The following is a 19,135-nucleotide window of genomic DNA, read 5'->3' on the forward strand; positions in this document are numbered from 1 at the left end:
TACTTTAAGTCATTTCAGAAAATGAAATATTCACCTAAGGATTTATTGCTTTTTTTTTTATCTCATTCTTTTTTAGTCTCTATTTTATCAATATTTGGATGATTTTATATTTATTTAAACATAAGTTTATTTAATAGAATACCTTACACTAATATTTAAAGAATTGTTCTACTCTCTGACTTGTATTGTATTTCCCATCTGACTCTGTGCTGCTGAAGATTAAGTTAGTGGGTTTCAGAGGATGCGTTACTTACCACAGTTGACAGAATGGAACCTGTGCATGACAACCGCATAGGTCTTGCCTCAATTTATCTTAGAGAGCTGAGTTAAAAAGTGAGTGTATCTTTTTCTGTTTCTGGAAATGGATCGTTGTGACTCTGCCAGAGGCCATTTGAGATTTAGGTCCTTCCCACTGGTCTGTGTACCAAATAAAGATGTACTGGTATGCTTTCACAATCTGAAGGGAGGTGAGAGGAGGAGACATGTGGTAGATGAGAAGCAGAATGCTCTCCAGTCCGTCTTCTGAGTAGAGATTAGGGAACCTGGGCTTCTTTCATGTGAAACATACTCGACTGTATTCACGATGCTCTTTTTTCCTTTTGCTGTGCACGGCTTTGAACTCTGTAGCGCTAGCAGTTTCTCTTGCCCCTAGCATCCTCAGTATCTGGGATTATTTGTCTGCACCACCAGCCCAAGAGATTGAATCTGTTTTAAAAAGGAATGTGGCATTATTCTTTGCAATGAAAACTTACATATAAATACATTTCCTTATTGCTAGGAGTTATTCATCCCTTTCCTTTTTTTTTTTTTTTTTAATAGCTGGTTCCAGCAGTTCTATTGGAATTCAGGAGACTACGGCTCATCTGTTGGTTTCAGATCCAAACCTTATTCATGTGTTAGTGAAATTTCTTTCTGGTACCAGTCCTCATGGGACGAATCAGCATAGCCCACAGGTAATAAAGTGTTTAAATATTGATGTATATGTTCATACCTCTCAGTAAACAGATAATTAAAGTAGCCTTTATGACAAACAGATTGTAAGCATTTCTCTACACAGATTTTGTTTTGTTTGTTTTTTGAGACTGGGTCTTACCATGTAGTTCTGGCTGTTCAGGAACTCAATCTGTAGACTATGCTGTCCTTGAACACACAGTGATCTGCCTGCCTCTGCCTCCTGAGTGCTGGGATTAAAGGTGTGAACCACTGTGCCAAGCTGTTAACTACGTTTTGAATAGTTTAATAAGCATTAAATTTTGCAGGGGCTCTAAAGTTTTCCTGTAATTTCTCATTTAGTGATTTTAGTGAGTGCTGTTATTAAGAATGATAATTAATTTTAGTCGTTATATTAATAATTTTCCCTAACCAAATAAACAAAAACCCAAAAGTATTGCTCTGGAATGAGCTTTATGCATCTCACTTTAGATTTCTTTCATATCAGTTTTATTTATTGTAGTGTGCTGCTGCTGTTTAAATAATCCTACTTAATTATTGTTTCTTGATGAAATAATTTTAGTAGTCAAATCGTTTTTTTAGTGTAAAGACAGTAAAAGATTTTAAATTAAATTAATCTTTCTATATATCTTGGTTTTATATCAGAAATATGATTAAGAGTGCAATGATTTTTTTTTTTTGGAATTAGCAATTACTGTTACATAATTCTAAAATACCTTAGTAGGAAGGAATTTTCTATCAAAGGAAATTAGCTTAATACAAAAGACCACTATGTAGGAATTCTGCAAAGGTGTCCTTAACATGAAATGTGGTCTGCTTATTGAGTGCTGGTTACCATCACTCATTTTTTTTCCTCCATTAATTTGTTCACTCTACATTCCTGATCACAGCCACACCTCTCCTTTTGGTGCCCTCCCTCTTACCCCTCTCCCCTCCTCTCTCCTCTAAGAAAGGGGAGGTACCTCTCCCCCCACTATCAACCTACCCTGCACATCAGTTTACTGCAGGGCCTGGCACACCCCTCCCACTGAGGTTAACCCAGGCAGCCCAGTTGGGGGAACAGGATCTACAGGCAGGGATAAGTCCTGCCTGTTTCAGTTGTTGAGGGACCTGTATGAAGACCAAGCTACATATTTGCTACATATTTACAGAAGGCCGGGCCAGATCCAGCTAAAGGTTTGTGGTTCAGTCTCTGAAAGTCCCCAAGGGTCCAGGTTAAATGACTGTTGGTCTCTCTGTGGAGTTTGTATCTCCTCTGGGTCCCTCGGTCCTTCCCCTAACCCTTCCACAACATTCCTGAGCTCTGTACAGTGTTTGGCGGTTCAGCTGCTGGGTGGAGCTTCTGAGAGGACGGTTATGCTAGGCTCCTCTCTGAAAGCATAACAGAGTATCGGTAATAGCATCAGGAATCGGCCCCCATACACGGGCTGTGTCTCAGGTTGGGCCAGTCATCGGTTGGCTATTCATTCAGTCTCTGTTCCATCTTTGTCCCCGCAATTCCTGTATGTAGGACATATTTTGGGTTGCATGTTTGTGTTGGTATTCTCATCCCTCCATTGGGAGCCCTGCCTGGCCACAGGAGGTGCCACTTCAGTCTCCATATCTCCTCCTACTGGGAGTCTCAGCTAGTGTCACCCCATAAACTCCCTGGGACCTCCCCCATCCCTGGTCTTTGGCATGTCCTAGAGATGCAACCTGCCCCCAGCTGCTGATTTCATTTCCTATTCTGGCCCTCTCTCCCAACTCTCCCCACACCTGATCTCTAGCACTTCCTTATTGATGAGAAAGAAGTTTGGGAAAGAAGGGTTTTAGAACTTGGTGTAGGTATATTTTAGTTTTAGGGTTTATTGTTTTTGTCATTGTTGTTAGGTACTTATGGCTCTTGGCTTTACTGGGCTTTGACATTGGTGAGTCAGTTCACCTGGATCCAGTTCTGCTTTTTGTTTTTTATTAAAATGTTATGTGCAGAGATGGTTTATCTGCATGTATGTCTTTGCATCAGAGGCATGCCTGGGGCCTACGGAGGTCAGCAGAGGCCTCTGCTCCCCTGGGACTAGACAGATAGCAACCACCATAGGTCCTGTGGAAGAGCACCTAGGGCTCTTAATCACTGAGCCCTATCTCTAGCCCCAAATTACTTTCTTTAGGGATCACATTTTTTATAAGGATATTCATAAAATTTAATGCAGAATGTTGTTGTAATTTGGGAAGTGTTACAAAGACATTTGGTCATTGAAGCAAGACAAAGAAATAGGATTAATTATAGAATTGTCATTTTTAATATGTAAACAGTGAAATTTAAATTTATTTACTTTCTCCTGTCGCTGTTAAGATTTTGTTTTTCATCATGCAGCCTTCTGACACTAGAGCTCCTAGCTTTGCTCTTGACATTTGAGCATGCCATGTGTCTCACTCAGTCGCTTTCAGTGGGTGTGCATTTCTCCTCAGGTTGGTCCAACAGCTACACAAGCCATGCAGGAATTTCTCACCCGACTACAAGTGCATTTGTCTTCAACATGTCCCCAGATATTCAGTGAACTTTTGCTCAAGTTAATTCACATACTGTCCACAGAAAGGTAAGTGATAGCATGTACTCCTGTACATGGCCTGATGTAAAAGTGAATGTGGGATCCAAGAAAGTCAACCTCCCTCAACGGTATTAGGGCTTTAGTAGGCCAGAGGACAGTGAGTTGAGGGGCTGTGGAGGAAGGGTTCACTGGGTGGCTTTGGTAATTTTCATTTCATTTTATTGTAGATTTTTTTTCCAAGTCTTCCAGGTTCTGTTACTGTAACAATGTGGTACCTCAAAACTCCACTGATATTTTAATAATCTTGTAACTTAGTTATACTTTTAAGTTGAAAGTTGTTTGAAATTACTTAAATTCAGCAAGGTGGTGGTGGTGCATACCTTTAATCCTAGTTCCAGCACTGCAGAGACAGAGGCAGGGGGATCTCTGTGAATTAAAGGCTGACCTGGTCTATAGAGTGAGTTTCAGGACACCCAGGGCTACACAGAGAAACCCTGTCTCAAAACATAAGTAAACAACAACAAAAAAAATTACTTAAATTCTTATGAAATACGTAGAAAAATAAGGACAAATTTTAAAAATGTATAATACTAATATGCCAAAGAAAGATAGCTCAAAAATGAAAGTAACGGTTCCATCCCCTATAGAAATCATTAGTAAAAACAAAAGTATGCAACAGGCTAGAAGAGCAAATTGCTGCCATGCTGTGTTAATTCTTAAAATGATCGAATGTTGTAGTACCACAGGTTGTCAGGTGACACTGGTGTATAATCCTATGGAACCTGCCTTACATATGGAAGGCAAGCACTCAACCTCTGAGCCAAAGAACTACTTAGATTCCTTAGAGAGAAAGAAGGGTGATTTTTAAAAATATGTAATACTAATATGCCAAAGATGCCTGTATGTCAGAAGAGGGCACCAGATCTCATTACGGATACTTGTGATCGCTGGGAATTGTATTTAAGACCTCTGAAAAAACAACCTCTAAGCCATCTTTTTTGGGCTTTAAAAAAAAAAACACCTTTGAATGCATGATAAACAGTTTGTCAATTATGTAGAGGTCAAAAAAAAATCTACCTGGGTAGCCAGTGTTCTCATAATACATAAGTGACCATTATAGAAATCAGCTTGTCACATAAAAATCCTTTAGTCTGTTACTTTAAGCTAATTTGGTATACCTGTATTTTTCTCTTCTTTCAGTTTAGAAGGGAAGCTATTTTCTGGTTAGGTATATTAAAATAGAGACGAGCAGAAACTTGTATAAGGTTGGACAACTGCTAATTGAAGAAACATGGTAGTTAGTCAAAGTTACCTAAGTGATTTAATTTTTAATCCTTGTTTTTCGCTGTCTCTACAGGGGGGCCTTCCAGACAGGGCAAGGACCTCTTGATGCCCAAGTGAAGCTGTTAGAGTTTACTCTGGAGCAGAACTTTGAAGTTGTCTCAGTTAGTACGATTTCTGCTGTGATAGAGTCTGTCACCTTCTTGGTGCATCATTACATCACTTGCTCCGACAAAGTCATGTCTAGAAGTGGGTCAGACAGCTCTGCCGGTGCTCGGGCTTGCTTTGGGGGACTCTTTGCTAACCTCATTCGTCCAGGTGATGCAAAAGCTGTTTGTGGTGAAATGACAAGAGATCAACTCATGTTTGATTTGTTAAAACTTGTTAACATTTTAGTACAGCTGCCTCTTTCAAGCAATAGGGAATACAGCGCAAGAGTGTCCGTGACCACCAATACAACAGATAGTGTTTCAGATGAAGAAAAAGTCTCAGGAGGCAAAGATGTCAATGGAAGCAGTGCCAGCACTCCAGGATCTCCTGCATGTGTTGCTGACTTAGTCTTAGCCAACCAGCAAATTATGAGCCAGATTCTGTCTGCCCTAGGCCTGTGTAATAGCAGTGCCATGGCAATGATAATTGGTAGGTATTTAGAATATTAATCTAATCTCTTCTTAGTATTATACCTATTTTTATATGATTTTTTTTTAACAACTTAGGCTATTAATGAATACTTTCATAGAGTGGCTTTACAGGAACTACACTATCAAAAATTCTGAGCCGGGCGTGGTGGTGCACGCCTTTAATCCCAGCACTCGGGAGGCAGAGGCAGGCGGATTTCTGAGTTCGAGGCCAGCCTGGTCTACAAAGTGAGTTCCAGGACAGTCCCGGCTATACAGAGAAACTCTGTCTCAAAAATCCAAAAAAAAAAAAAAAAAAAATCTGAGAAAATCTTAACAAAGTAACTTGATTAAGAAATTAAGATTAACTAGGCATTGTGGCCCAATGCCTTTGATTCCAGCACTTAGGAGGAAAAAGAAAAGGGTTCTCCATCAGTTTAAACTCAGCATGATGTAAGCAGTGAGGGTAATGTTAACTAGGGAGACCCTGTCTCAAAAAAGAGAAGAAAAAGCAGGATTAAGTCATCCATTTTAAGTCACTGTAATGGCTTCAGAGTATGAGAAAACAGCAAAATGTACCCCATTCCTGCATGCTTTTATGATACATGTGCCATTACACTTTTACATGTCAGTGTTTAACTTTTCTACCATTGGAAAATAAAAATTTTAAAGGGCTTTAACATAATGTAAGGCACTTTATGTCTGAAACATTTTCTGCCCACTAATACTCTTCCCCTTCTCCCACCTCCAATTTTATTTCATGAGTATATAGTTTACTTGGCTCTATGTTTACATCACCTGCATGCTGTGCTCCCAGGGGACTAGAAGAAGGCTCCAAATCCCCCTGGGACTGCAGTTATAGACAGTGAGGTACTTACCCTGAAAGTGCTGTTAATCAAAAGTGGGTCCTCTGGAAGAGGAGACAGTGCTCTTAATCCCTTTATTTTCTTCTTGATTCAGTGATGTCATTTAAAGTTATGTCCTTAGTCATATAATAGGACCATTTTTATATTAGCCCGCAGTGGGAGGTCTCATGTAAGACAGTACACCCAGTACTTTATTGGATACCTCTACAAATACTTAAATCTTTATAGGAGTCTGTCTGTCTGTCTGTCTGTGTGTGTTTGTGTGTATGCATATGCATGAACGTGTATGTGAGCACATGTGTCTATGTTTCTGTTTGTGAGAAAGTGAAGAGACTTATGTACCTATCCTTTAATGTTTTTTGAAAAATTGGTTTTTTTTAATTGTTATAATTTTATTTGTTTTTATGTATGTATTTTACAAAATGTATAATCTTCTATTAAACTAGGTGCAAGTGGCTTACATCTCACCAAACATGAGAACTTCCATGGTGGGTTAGATGCCATATCAGTTGGAGATGGATTATTTACCATATTGACAACACTTAGTAAGAAAGCCTCTACAGTCCACATGATGTTGCAGCCAATCTTGACCTACATGGCCTGTGGATACATGGGCAGACAAGTACGTTCAGTCCAGCAGCTGCTGCAGTAATTTAACAGTTTGATGGTAATGCAAGCAGAGAATTACATCAGACAGATGAACAGTATCCATGTTCATGGGCAAAGTAACTCTTAGATTTTACTTTTAATAGAAATTGAAGAATAAAATTTCATGATATGGTCTTTTGAAAAATGACTACAGAGATAAAGTCAATATTTATATTCTGGAAAGGCTCACTACTCCTTTCCCTGAGATAGCATCTTTAACTAGCAGGTTGTTTCCTGAGATATGACACAGAACTACTAAACATGGACAACAAAATTCTAAAGGGTGTGAGGGTAAATTTTCATTCTAATACAATGTTTTCATTAATTCCTTGGTCATTCCTATAGTGTCATTTCGATCATATTAAGAAATCGAGTTGTCCAGATTCACAGGGACTTAGAAAATCATGTTGTGTGTTTACTTTTTAGGGCTCTCTTGCTACTTGCCAGTTATCTGAGCCATTGTTGTGGTTTATCTTGAGAGTGTTGGATACTAGTGATGCATTGAAAGCTTTCCATGATATGGGTAAGAAAAAAAATCTCCTATGCTGTCATTCTAGCATGGTCCTTTCAGCTAACATTGTGGCATGGTCATTTTTGTACTCTGAATCTTCACTTGTTTCTAGGATTCTTTTCATTTAGTATTCTTTGTGAATTTAGGTGGAGTTCAGCTCATATGCAATAATATGGTTACCAGTACAAGGGCTATTGTGAACACTGCAAGAAGTATGGTATCAACTATTATGAAATTTCTTGATTCTGGACCAAATAAAGCTGTTGACAGCACTTTGAAAACAAGGATCCTGGCCTCTGAGCCTGACAATGCAGAAGGAATCCATAACTTTGCACCACTTGGTAAGATAGTGGTTATGCCTCTTACTATGACTCAGCTCTGTGTTCTGATGAGGTGAAGCAAAATTAGTTGTGGACACAAGTTGAAACTAGATTAGTACAATTTTAAATAAAAAAATTCCTTTTATAGGCTGTTGGGTCCAAAACATTCTACTAAGTACAACATTTTTAGGTCAGTTCTCTCTTCAAATGTTAATCACCTTAAAAGGACTTAAACATTGATATGTTTTACATTTTTAATTTAGGTGTTTATTCCTTCATACTGCATTTCTTTCATGCTTTTCTTATTGTTGTTTCATGAACATCTGAGAAATAAAGACCATTATTTTCATGGTTAAAGAAATTATAGTCCTCAAGAGTTTTCTACTTAATTTAAAAATTACCCTAGACATGTGCTCACTAATGGTCACTTGTCCTCTGACTAATAGTTGACTGGCTATTTTGGGACTACTGTTGATCATCATGCTTGGTGACTGACAGTGTAGCTATTCCAGCAGATGTTTATTTTCTGCTGGTTGTTATAGCTTCATATGGTATCATCTGAGTATTTCTCGTGTTCTCCTGCATCCTTTTCACACGTTTGCATGCTGTTTCCCACTGTTTCCTTGTAGGTACCATCACTTCTAGTAGTCCTACTGCCCAGCCAGCTGAGGTGCTCCTGCAAGCCACACCGCCCCATCGAAGAGCTCGTTCTGCTGCTTGGTCCTACATCTTTCTGCCTGAGGAAGCCTGGTGTGACCTTACCATCCACCTTCCGTCAGCAGTGCTGCTGAAGGAGATACACATTCAACCTCACCTCGCATCTCTCGCAAGTGCGTACTGTGAGGAGTGCTGCGAGTGACAGGCAGGGAAGACCGGAAGTGCTCTCAGCAAGCCCTCCTGTGCTCACCTTTGGTGTTAGGTCATGGGTACATGTGTTTAATCGCTGTGGGCTCCCTCCCTCCCTCCCCTCCTCCACCCCCCCCTTCTGTATAATTCACTTGGTTCTTAATTGAATATATTTTATCAGAACATTTTAAGGTAAATTCCTTAAAATACTTGGAAAATCAGTTCCAGATTAAGTAGAGACAGATTTTTTTTGTAGAATATTCAGTAACAATGCTTGATAATATTTTTCCATTTAAAGTCACTTAGCTTCTTTCAGCATACTCACAGTTTATATTGAGATGGTCACATTCATTTGTGTTCAATGTTATTCAATTGAAAACCTTGGGAGATTTCATAGATTTTTAGTATGTTTGGAAGAATATTTTTATTTTTAAGGTAGACTATAATCTAGTTATATTCAAACTATTACCTAATCTCATCCAAATAATATAAGGTGAACGTCAGACATAATGTCATGTCCCTGTAATTTCATGTCATGGGAACATGAGGGAGGACAGTTTTGAACTTGAGGCCAGCCTGTGTTTCCAGATGAAATAAAACAAAAATAGTAACATACCCAGATGTCCCTCAACAGAGGAATAGATACAGAAAATGTGGTACATTTACACAATGGAGTACTACACAGCAATTAAAAACAATGAATTATGAAATTCTTAGACAAATGGATGAATCTGGTGGATATCATCCTGAGTGAGGTAACCAATCACAAAAGAACACACATGATATGCACTCACTGATAAGTGGATATTAGCTCAGAATCCTTCCTAGAAGGGGGAACACAATACCCATGGAAGGAGTTACAGTGACAAAGTTTGGAGCAGAGACTGAAGGAACGACCATCCAGAGACTGCCCCACTTGGGGATCCATCCCATAAACAACCACTAAACCCAGACACTATGGCAGATACCAACAGGAGCTTGCTGACAGAAGCCTGATATAGCTGTCTCCTGAGAGGCTCTGCCAGTGCCTGACAAATACAGAAGTGGATGCTTACAGCCATCCATTGGACAGAGTACCGGGTCCCCAATGGAGGAGCTAGAGAACATACCAAAGGAGCTGAAGGGGTTTGCAGCCCTATAGGAGGAAATTTAATATGAACTAACCAATATCTCCAGAGCTCCTTGGGACTAAACCACCAATCAAAGAAAACACATGGTGAGACTTGTGGCTCTAGCTGTATATGTAGCAGAGGATGGCCTAGTCGGTCATCAATGGGAGAAGAGGCCCTTGGTCCTGTGAAGGTTCTATGCCCCAGTATAGGGGACTGCTAGGACCAGGAATGAGAGTGGGTGGGTTGGGGAGCAGGGAGAGTGGGGAGGGGATAGGGGATTTTCGGAGGGGAAACTAGGAAAGGGGATAACATTTGAAATGTAAATAAAGAAAATATCTAATTAAAAAAAAAAGAATAACGGGCTGGTGAGATGGCTCAGTGGGTAAGAGCACCCGACTGCTCTTCCGAAGGTCCGAAGTTCAAATCCCAGCAACCATCCATAATGAGATCTGACTCCCTCTTCTGGAGTATCTGAGGATAGCTACAGTGTACTTACATGTAATAAATAAATAAATAAATCTTTAAAAAAAAAAAAAAAAGAATAACATATACTAAAACCTTACTTTAGCAGGCCATAAACTATTTTAAAAGACAAAGTACTGCTTGACAGGGTAGCATAGGCCTACCTTCCTATCTACTTAGTCTTCAGCAGGAGGATTTACAGTTGAGTATCTGCATGGGTATCTTGTGAGTAGACAGCTAGAGAAACCTAGTGTGCAGATAGAAACCGAGACGTGATCTAGTGGCATGGAGTCCTTTCCTAGTAAGCTTTGCATCAAGCTCTAAGCTGCAGTTCAAGTATTGCGATCTGAAATGAGAAAGCTTTTGTTTGGGAGGAAAACAGTTTGTTTGAAAGTGGATAGATTTTGCCTGTGAGAATTTGGAACTCAAGTACAGTGTGGGTAGAGAAAGCTGGTATTTATGCATTCTTAACTAACAGATAACTTTCTGGTGGTTTAGGGCAGGGACTCAATATATGTTCCAGTGAAAATTGAATAGATTTATTATTAAATGGTGGTAGAAATTTCAGTTGTTTGATTCCTTAAAGTGTATTGCTCATGTAAAATACAGCCGTTATTAGTTTCTTGAAAATGTTTTTGAAGTTACAGTTTACAAACTTTAAAAAAATTTCTCTAACCCTTAATGTAAGCCTGCCATTTAATTGACAATTAATAAAATTATACTTAGTATAGAAATAAACCAATTTTTAAGATTTTTCTTTGATAGCTATGTTTGCCCCATAGGCCTCTGTGCTATGCAGGGAGCAGAATGTCCCATTAGGAGTTTCCATTTGTTACCTCACTGGCACTCCTATGTAACAAAAACTGTTTTACTCTTAAAATTTGAAACCGTTTGGTTAAGATTTAAAATGTAAATAAAAGGCGAAACTAGTTGTGATGTTAACAGTGTTGCAAATCTTACAGTATTGAACCGATTGGTAATTACTATTCTGGTCTTCTCAAGTTATTCTAAACAACCAATCTTAAAACTATGCTATGTTCATGACAGTTTTGGTAGAAGAGGAATAGGAAGTAATTGCCCTCTAAGTTGCTTTATTTTACTTTTTGCAAGTATGTAATACATACACAACTGATATAAGTTACTTTTTCCTTAGGTGAATATTTCCATATTTATGATTATTTTAATTGTGGGAGGTCATATTTTTTAAAAACATGCAAAGTGGTGATGAATGCTAGTGACTGGTACTTCTTGTTATAGTTAGTGCTTTCTGTAAGCTCATAGTGCATGCATCTCAAAGTTGCCAGATTAGTGCCCTTCATCTAGAGTACTAGAATATAGCATCTAGTTCCCTTTTTTTTACTGTTCAGTTTTCTCTTCCTGCAGCCTGCCCATCGTCAGTGTCTGTTGAAGTAAGTGCAGATGGTGTTAATATGCTCCCTTTGTCTACTCCTGTTGTCACAAGCGGTCTCACCTACATAAAAATTCAGCTTGTCAAAGCCGAAGTAGCTTCTGCTGTCTGCCTCAGACTCCATCGTCCTCGGGACGCCAGCACACTAGGCCTCTCACAGATTAAATTATTAGGCCTTACTGCTTTTGGTACCACCTCATCAGCCACAGTTAATAATCCCTTTCTTCCATCTGAAGATCAAGTTTCTAAAACAAGGTATATATATTTTTTACTTCTTACTCTTTTTTTCTCTTATTCTTAAAAAATGCTTTCTGGGGTTGTTTTCAAATTATTCATCCTAGCCAGAGGTGATGGTGCACATCTCTAATGCCAGTACTTGGGAGGCAAAGGCAGGTGGTTTTCTGTGAGTTCCAGGCAAGCCTGGTCTACATAGCTACATAAGGAGACCCCACCACCACCACCACCACCACCACCACCACCACCACCACCACCACCACCACCACCACCCCACCCCCACCCCTGCGCTCCACCTCCCCCAAATCACCTTAGTAAGTTGTTCTGTAGGTGCTTATATAGTACCTATTTCTGTTAGGTCTAATACAATAATTTTGATGAGTATAACCATGAATTAGTAAAGTTGAGATTTACGGAAAGCATCTGCAATAATTTGAGCTACTTATATTACCATACTTGTCCTTTGTATGTTTCAGCATTGGATGGTTACGGTTATTACATCATTGCCTTACACATATAAGTGATCTAGAAGGGATGATGGCCAGTGCAGCTGCCCCTACTGCCAACCTGCTGCAGACTTGTGCTGCCTTACTGATGTCTCCATACTGTGGGATGCATTCCCCCAACATTGAGGTTGTGCTGGTAAAGATTGGGTTGCAGTCCACTAGAATTGGCCTGAAGCTTATTGACATTCTCCTGAGGAATTGCGCAGCATCAGGCAGCGATCCTACAGGTGACTCTTGACTTTGCTCCTGTAATTTTTACACACCTACACAGTAAACATACGTGAACAACATGATGTTGGTAATTCTTTCTGAAATGAATTTCTCTTAAAGCTTTGTTATTTTTAAACCTTTTCATATTTTACAGGTGACATAATTTAAATATTCAGTGAATATAACTTTTATATTCAGCGAATAACTTAAAAAATATATCTTTCCATGTAAACTGGCTAATTTAACAATGTTTTTCTTTTTTCCTTGGCTAAGATTTAAATAGCCCTTTACTTTTTGGAAGGCTGAATGGACTGTCCTCTGATTCTACAATAGATATTCTTTACCAGCTTGGTACAACTCAGGATCCTGGAACTAAAGACAGGTATACTTTGGTACTGTTTTTTTAATTTAATCACAAACATGATTTTGTGAATTGGAATTAATACTTTTTCTTCAGAAAGTCTTACAAATGTTTAAACGAATATATCTATCAACATCTATTCATATACTTTATATAATAAACAAAATAATATATGTATAGACATATTTTTAATGCTTTTGAGCTAAAACGTATTTGTAGTCCGTATTACATTGGTAGGAATACTTCACATGTAAAGATATTATTTATATCAAATTTCAGTTGTGGCATTACTGGTCTTTCTTAACTTTTTAAGAATTCAGGCCTTGCTAAAGTGGGTCAGTGACTCTGCAAAAATGGCTGCTTTGAAGAGAAGTGGCAGAATGAACTATATGTGCCCGAGCTCATCAGCTGTCGAGTATGGTCTTCTCATGCCATCCCCCTCTCATTTGCACTGTGTAGCAGCGATTCTTTGGCACAGTTATGAACTGCTGGTGGAGTATGATTTGCCAGCACTGCTAGACCGAGAGCTCTTTGAGTGAGTACGAGTGAAATCCTACTCTTGTGTATGCTATATTGACTGTATATTTCCATTTGTTAGGTATAGTATTGTGTCTGTTTCTGTAGTTTACTGCTTTAGAGTTGATGAGATCTAAGAGAATGGAGCCTAAAAACCAAGTGGGCTAAAGTCCCATGCCGTAGTGTGCTTTATTCAGAGCACAGGACAGCAGGAAGAAAACACTGAAAGAACAATCCTGGGTTTCGAAGAAACTAGGGATACAAGGCTCTTGTTTCTTGGAGTTTCTCCACTAGCACTCAGAATTCTCACACACCTTCATTTGTGGAATGTGTTCAAAAAATATTGATAATTATTTTTGATATGAGGGTAATTTGAAAATAATAAATACAGAAGTAGTTGTTTTGGAGTAACGTTTTACATTTACTGCATTTCCTCCATCCTAGGGATTGATGTGTTCTTTTCCTGGAGCTGCACTCTCAGCCTTTCTTGTTTTAAGATTGATCAGTGATATTGCTAGTTTTTCTCTAAATGAGAAATGTTTGTGTAGGTGTTGTAAAGTGCGTTATGCAGTTCTAACTTGCACGGTCAGCTCCATTTCTCTTTAGTATACAAGTGTAAAGGAAAGTATCAGTAAAAGTGTGAGAGTGGCAGGGATGCTCGCCCCTCTATTGCTAGCACTGGGAGCAGGAGGAAGTCGGTGAATGTAGTGAATTCCAGGACAGTGAAGGATAGAACACTGAGACCGCCCTACTCAAAAACAGTGGGAGTAGAAGGAGAATATACAGATGTGGATGTACACAGTCAAACAGCAGGCTGAGCATGGGGTCAGGGCAAGGAGTGAAGGAGCTGAAGGGGTTTGTAGCCACGTAGGAAGAATAACAATATCAACCACCCAGATTCCCCAAAGCTCCCAGAGATTAAAACACCAACCAAAGAGTACACCTGGGGGGACCCATGGCTCCAGCCACCTATGTAGCAGATAATGGCCTTATCTGGCATCACTGGGAGGGGATCCCCTTGGTTCTGTGAAGGCTTGATGCCCTAGGGTGGGGGAATGCTCTGGCGCTGAGGCGGGAGTGGGTGGGCAGGTGGTGGAACACCCTCATAGAAGCAGGGGGAGGGGAAGGGGATAGGGGCTTTGTGGAAGAGAAACTGGGAAGGGGGATAACATTTGATACGAAAGTAAATAAAATAACGAATTAAAAAAAAGAAGTGTCAAGTAAACTCTTGGTGTTTTGGTCATTAAATATAAATATTTAATCTCCAGTGGGAGTATTTCAAGCAATCTTTTCTTTCTCTAGGTTACTTTTTAATTGGTCCATGTCACTTCCATGCAACGTGGTTTTGAAGAAAGCTGTTGACAGTCTGCTTTGCTCCATGTGCCATATACATCCAAATTATTTTTCCTTGCTCATGGGCTGGATGGGAATTATCCCTCCTCCGGTGCAGTGTCATCATAGACTATCCATGACAGATGATAGCAAGAAGCAAGATCTTAGTTCATCATTGACAGATGACTCCAAAAATGCACAAGCACCTCTGTCTCTAACTGAATCCCACTTGGCAACTCTTGCTTCTTCTTCTCAGTCCCCAGAAGCTATCAAACAGTTGCTAGACTCGGGGTTGCCTTCCCTTCTCGTGAGGAGTCTGGCTAGCTTTTGTTTTAGTCACATTTCTTACTCAGAAAGCATTGCCCAGTCAGTAGATAATTCCCAGGACAAACTCAGGCGGCATCACGTTCCACAGCACTGTAATAAGATGCCCATCACAGCAGACCTAGTGGCTCCCATCCTTAGGTTTTTGACAGAAGTTGGCAATAGTCATATCATGAAAGATTGGCTTGGTGGTTCTGAAGTCAACCCACTGTGGACAGCACTTCTGTTTTTGTTGTGTCACTCTGGGTCTACCGCTGGAGGACATAATTTAGGGGCACAGCAGAGCAGCACAAGGTCAGCTTCTCATTCTTCAGCTACTACAACAGTCCTGACCACCCAGCAACGGACAGCCATTGAGAACGCAACTGTTGCCTTCTTTCTGCAGTGTATTTCATGTCACCCCAATAACCAAAAGCTGATGGCACAGGTAAGACAGCAAGGCCCTTCTTAGACTTTATACAGGAGAAAGTGCTGCAATTTTGGATTAGCTAAGCAAGCGCCATGTGACAACAAAGCTTGGGGTTAGGTCTGGATGAGCATCAGAATCTAGGCCACAATTGAAGTATTTTCTCTCTCCTTGCAATACATGCTGTCAAAATACATTATTTTTTAGGATTCGACTAAATTCATACTAACATTCATGACTGGAAATCCATGAACATTCTAGCTTCAATCTGACACGATTCCAAACTCCCCTCGCTAAAGAGCAAGGCTAAGAGAATGTGTCTCTGCTGCTGGGCCTGGACTGGCTGTCACGTGCCACCAGAACGCTGGGACTGTTGCTGTGCCTGTCACATAGACATGAAGAGTCGGCTTCAGGAGAGAGGCTCTGAACACTATAGGCTGTTTATTATAGTATGTCTGCATGGCCAAAATTTTGCCAGCTAGGATTGTTTAGAGGATATTTGCAAGTGCTTTATTTTGTTTTGTTGCTAAGTTTTGCAGCTTTGTGGCCCTTGTGAGTTTTGGGTTACTTTTTTTTACTATATACATCAGGGCTAGTAACACAGAACACCTTAGGATACAGGAAAAAAGGTTCTTTTTCTCCCTGTCAATGGGGAGTGCTTATTCCTGTCATTCTATTAATACAGGTGAACAATTTTAATTTTTATAAATATAGTTTGTTGACTGGAAAAACAAGGTACATTAGTGCTCATAGTAGTAGTTATTAGACAAATGTCTCTCTGCTTAATATAACTAGTTAAAAGCAAGTGCTTGAGTTATAAGCTTGAACCAGAAGCATAATTACAATTCTTGAAAGTTTGAATTGTGCGTTTTAAACTGAGTTGCTATATTCCTTTGACTTCTGATCTCATTCTCATGTTTCTTATTAATACTTTGTTTTTAATGCAAAACCAATTCCCCACCCCCCACACCCACCCTCTCAGTTCTCTTTGTGTCAGCCCGACTGACCTCAAACTCACAAAGACCTGCCTCGTAGTGCTGAGATTAAGGCATGGGCCAACACACCTGGCAAAGTGCTTTTCAAAAAGTAAATTTTATTATAACTGGATTGATATTTACTGACGACAGTTCTGGCTAGTCCTTCTCTTTATGTGAAAGATCAATAGTAGGCATTCCTTTCCTCTATTGAAATGTTAGTTTGTTTTTTTTGTGAGTTAGGGTCTTACTCTGTAGGCTCCTTGAACTTGCTGTGTAGACTGGGCTGGCCTTGAGTTTAAGAGACCTACCTTCCTTCTCCTGAGTGCCGAGATTAAAGTTGTGTGACATCACACCTGGCTGTTTCTTACACTTTTAATTGTTTATCTGCTTCTGTATTCCCATATTTTGAGATTTGAGTTCTTATTTGCAGACTGGATGCAATAAAACACATTTATTCGTTAATCCATATTCTTAATTTCTTGTTTTGTTTTTTTTTTTTAAAACCTGAATATCTCCACTTAACTTTTGAAATTTCTTCCCTTCCCAAGGTTCTCTGTGAACTGTTTCAGACAGCCCCTCAAAGGGGTAGCCTTCCAACATCTGGGAATATTTCCGGGTTTGTGCGAAGACTGTTTCTACAGTTGATGCTGGAGGATGAGAAGGTGACAATGTTTCTTCAGTCACCTTGCCCAGTGAGTAATCTTGGTGATCACTTTGTTGTCCTTATAACTCTTAGACCTTACAGACACCTTGTGTGTGTGTGTGTCTTGCTCAAATGTCTGTCTGTGTGCCTGACCCAAAGAGATGAGAGGAGGGCTTTGAACTCTGGAACTGGAGTTACATGTATTGTGAGCTGCCATGTTGGTTCTAGAAACAAACCCAGGTCCTCTGTAAGAACAAGTGCTCTTCACTGCAGAGCCGTGTCTCCAGCCCCATTTTCTCTTTAGTAATGTAGCAGTTTATATTGACAATAAGTGTCATTTAGGATAACTTGCCACAGCCCCTTTATTAGAACAACAACTACTATATTGTGAATAGTAGGTTTTGTTTTGCGGACACACAGAATATTTGATACCATTGGTACTTCCAATCTAAAAAGCTGATCAACAATTCCTAGGTAAAGAAAGCATGCCAGAAATATGTAAAACATACAAATTATGCTTTATTGAGCTTTTTATTCGTCTTTATCTTTGAAATTGATTCCTGATAGTATGTATCCTAAAACATTTACTTCTAAATTGATTAATTTTTTCTTAGCTATATAAAGGAAGAATTAATGCAACTAGCCATGTCATCCAACACCCAATGTTTGGAGCAGGCCATAAGTTTCGTACTCTGCATTTGCCAGTCTCAACAACGTTGTCAGATGTGCTTGATAGAGTTTCAGGTAAGCAAGACTTAAGTTTTAAGTTTTCTTTAACCCCAGTTTTATGCATTTGAACTTAGAAAAAGATTTATTTTTAATTTATGTGTATGATTGTCTTGCTTGCATATGTATGTCTGTGTATGCCATGCATGCAGCACCCACAGAGTTGAAAAGAGGGTGTGTCAGAGTCTCTGCAACTGGAGGTAGCAGCAGTTCTAAGACACCATGTGGTTCCTGAGGACTGAACCCCTGCGTAGGAGCAGCAAGTACTCTTAGGCACCGCATCATCTCTTTAGTCCCTTATACCTTTGTTTTCTTGTTTCTGTCCTCTCAGAAACCATTTCATAACCAAAAGCTTCTAAATGTCTTCATAGCTTGAGGACAGAAACAGTTCTAATAAAGTTAGCAATAATAACTATTACCTTCAGGCAATAATATTCTTAGTTATGATCTCAGCTCTGTCTTGTGATGGTGGGGCAGGAGCTAGAAATGGAAACAGGTGACGTTTGGAGGATTTTCCCCATACATAGTCATGAGGTCACGCTATTGTTGCACTAGTGTATCTGTGGCAGGTTTCAAATTAATAAGTGTTTTCTGAATCTAGAGGTAAAATGAACAAATGTTCACACGTGAATGTAAAGAATGTAAAGGAGTAGGATCACCTGGTCCCCTCCTGGCACCCTCCCCAGGGTGCTTTTTTGTTGTTCTGTTTTTCGATATTGGGTTTCTCTGTGTAACAAAGACTATCTTTAGATGTTACATTGTTGACCAGGCTGGCTGTGAATTTCGAGATCTGCCTGCCTGAGCCACCTGAGTGCTGGGATTAAAGGCATGTGCCACCATGCCCAGCTAGAAAAAGCTGCTTTTATGGCATTGTGATCATCAGAGAAGTTATAGTTATTGAGTAAATTTTTTCATAAGAACTGCAGATTTCTCTAGAGATGGACTTATGAGAAGAACACATTCTGCCCCTGAAAACAACTATGTATACATTAGATTTAAAAGTAAGCTGGTAATATGTATGTTATAAGATTAAAAAATAGTATATATCTATATTTGTAAGTGGAAGACCAATGTTTTCCTGGGAATTAGTGAAGGAAAAGTGGACGCTGTCCTTGTATCGCATGAAATCCAAAGCTCACAATTCAAGTCAGCCAGAAAAGTGTGGAGAGGTCCTCGCCTTGGCAGCAGGCGTCCTTAGAATCCGATACGGGGTTAGCAGCAACCCTGCACCAGGACAGAGAGTGCATAAAGTGTTCCATGTTGAGAGAGAAAGAAGACAGTGGGGACTTGTCAGCATTTGTAAGTAGTAAGTCAAACTGATGTGTGTGAAACTACTCACCTACTGTAGAG

The 19,135-nt window shown here is 39.6% G+C and overlaps 1 protein-coding gene across 21 annotated transcripts in view; it reads left to right on the forward strand.

Moving 5' to 3' along the window:
* Positions 1-19,135, forward strand: part of Birc6 (baculoviral IAP repeat-containing 6) — a 175,103-nt gene that overhangs the window by 106,690 nt on the left and 49,278 nt on the right. For 19 of the 21 annotated variants that reach the window (XR_385268.4, XR_003952078.1, XM_006523518.3 and 16 more), the window contains 14 exons: positions 820-953; positions 3,400-3,527; positions 4,837-5,399; positions 6,690-6,865; positions 7,318-7,414; positions 7,549-7,743; positions 8,352-8,552; positions 11,526-11,805; positions 12,261-12,517; positions 12,774-12,882; positions 13,175-13,396; positions 14,680-15,460; positions 16,965-17,108; positions 17,674-17,803. Coding sequence is in view for 18 of the 21 variants with exons in the window: in XM_006523518.3 (XP_006523581.1) it covers positions 820-953; positions 3,400-3,527; positions 4,837-5,399; positions 6,690-6,865; positions 7,318-7,414; positions 7,549-7,743; positions 8,352-8,552; positions 11,526-11,805; positions 12,261-12,517; positions 12,774-12,882; positions 13,175-13,396; positions 14,680-15,460; positions 16,965-17,108; positions 17,674-17,803 (3,417 nt within the window). In the remaining 3 variants the exon portion in view is untranslated. Of the gene's footprint in view, positions 1-819; positions 954-3,399; positions 3,528-4,836; positions 5,400-6,689; positions 6,866-7,317; positions 7,415-7,548; positions 7,744-8,351; positions 8,553-11,509; positions 11,806-12,260; positions 12,518-12,773; positions 12,883-13,174; positions 13,397-14,679; positions 15,461-16,964; positions 17,109-17,673; positions 17,804-17,937; positions 18,868-19,135 lie in introns of those variants that run through there. The other 2 variants (XM_011246257.3, XR_003952080.1) reach the window with 2 other exon arrangements.

The sequence above is a fragment of the Mus musculus genome, chromosome 17 (assembly GCF_000001635.26).
Source record: "Mus musculus strain C57BL/6J chromosome 17, GRCm38.p6 C57BL/6J".
Classification (NCBI taxonomy): domain Eukaryota; kingdom Metazoa; phylum Chordata; class Mammalia; order Rodentia; family Muridae; genus Mus; species Mus musculus.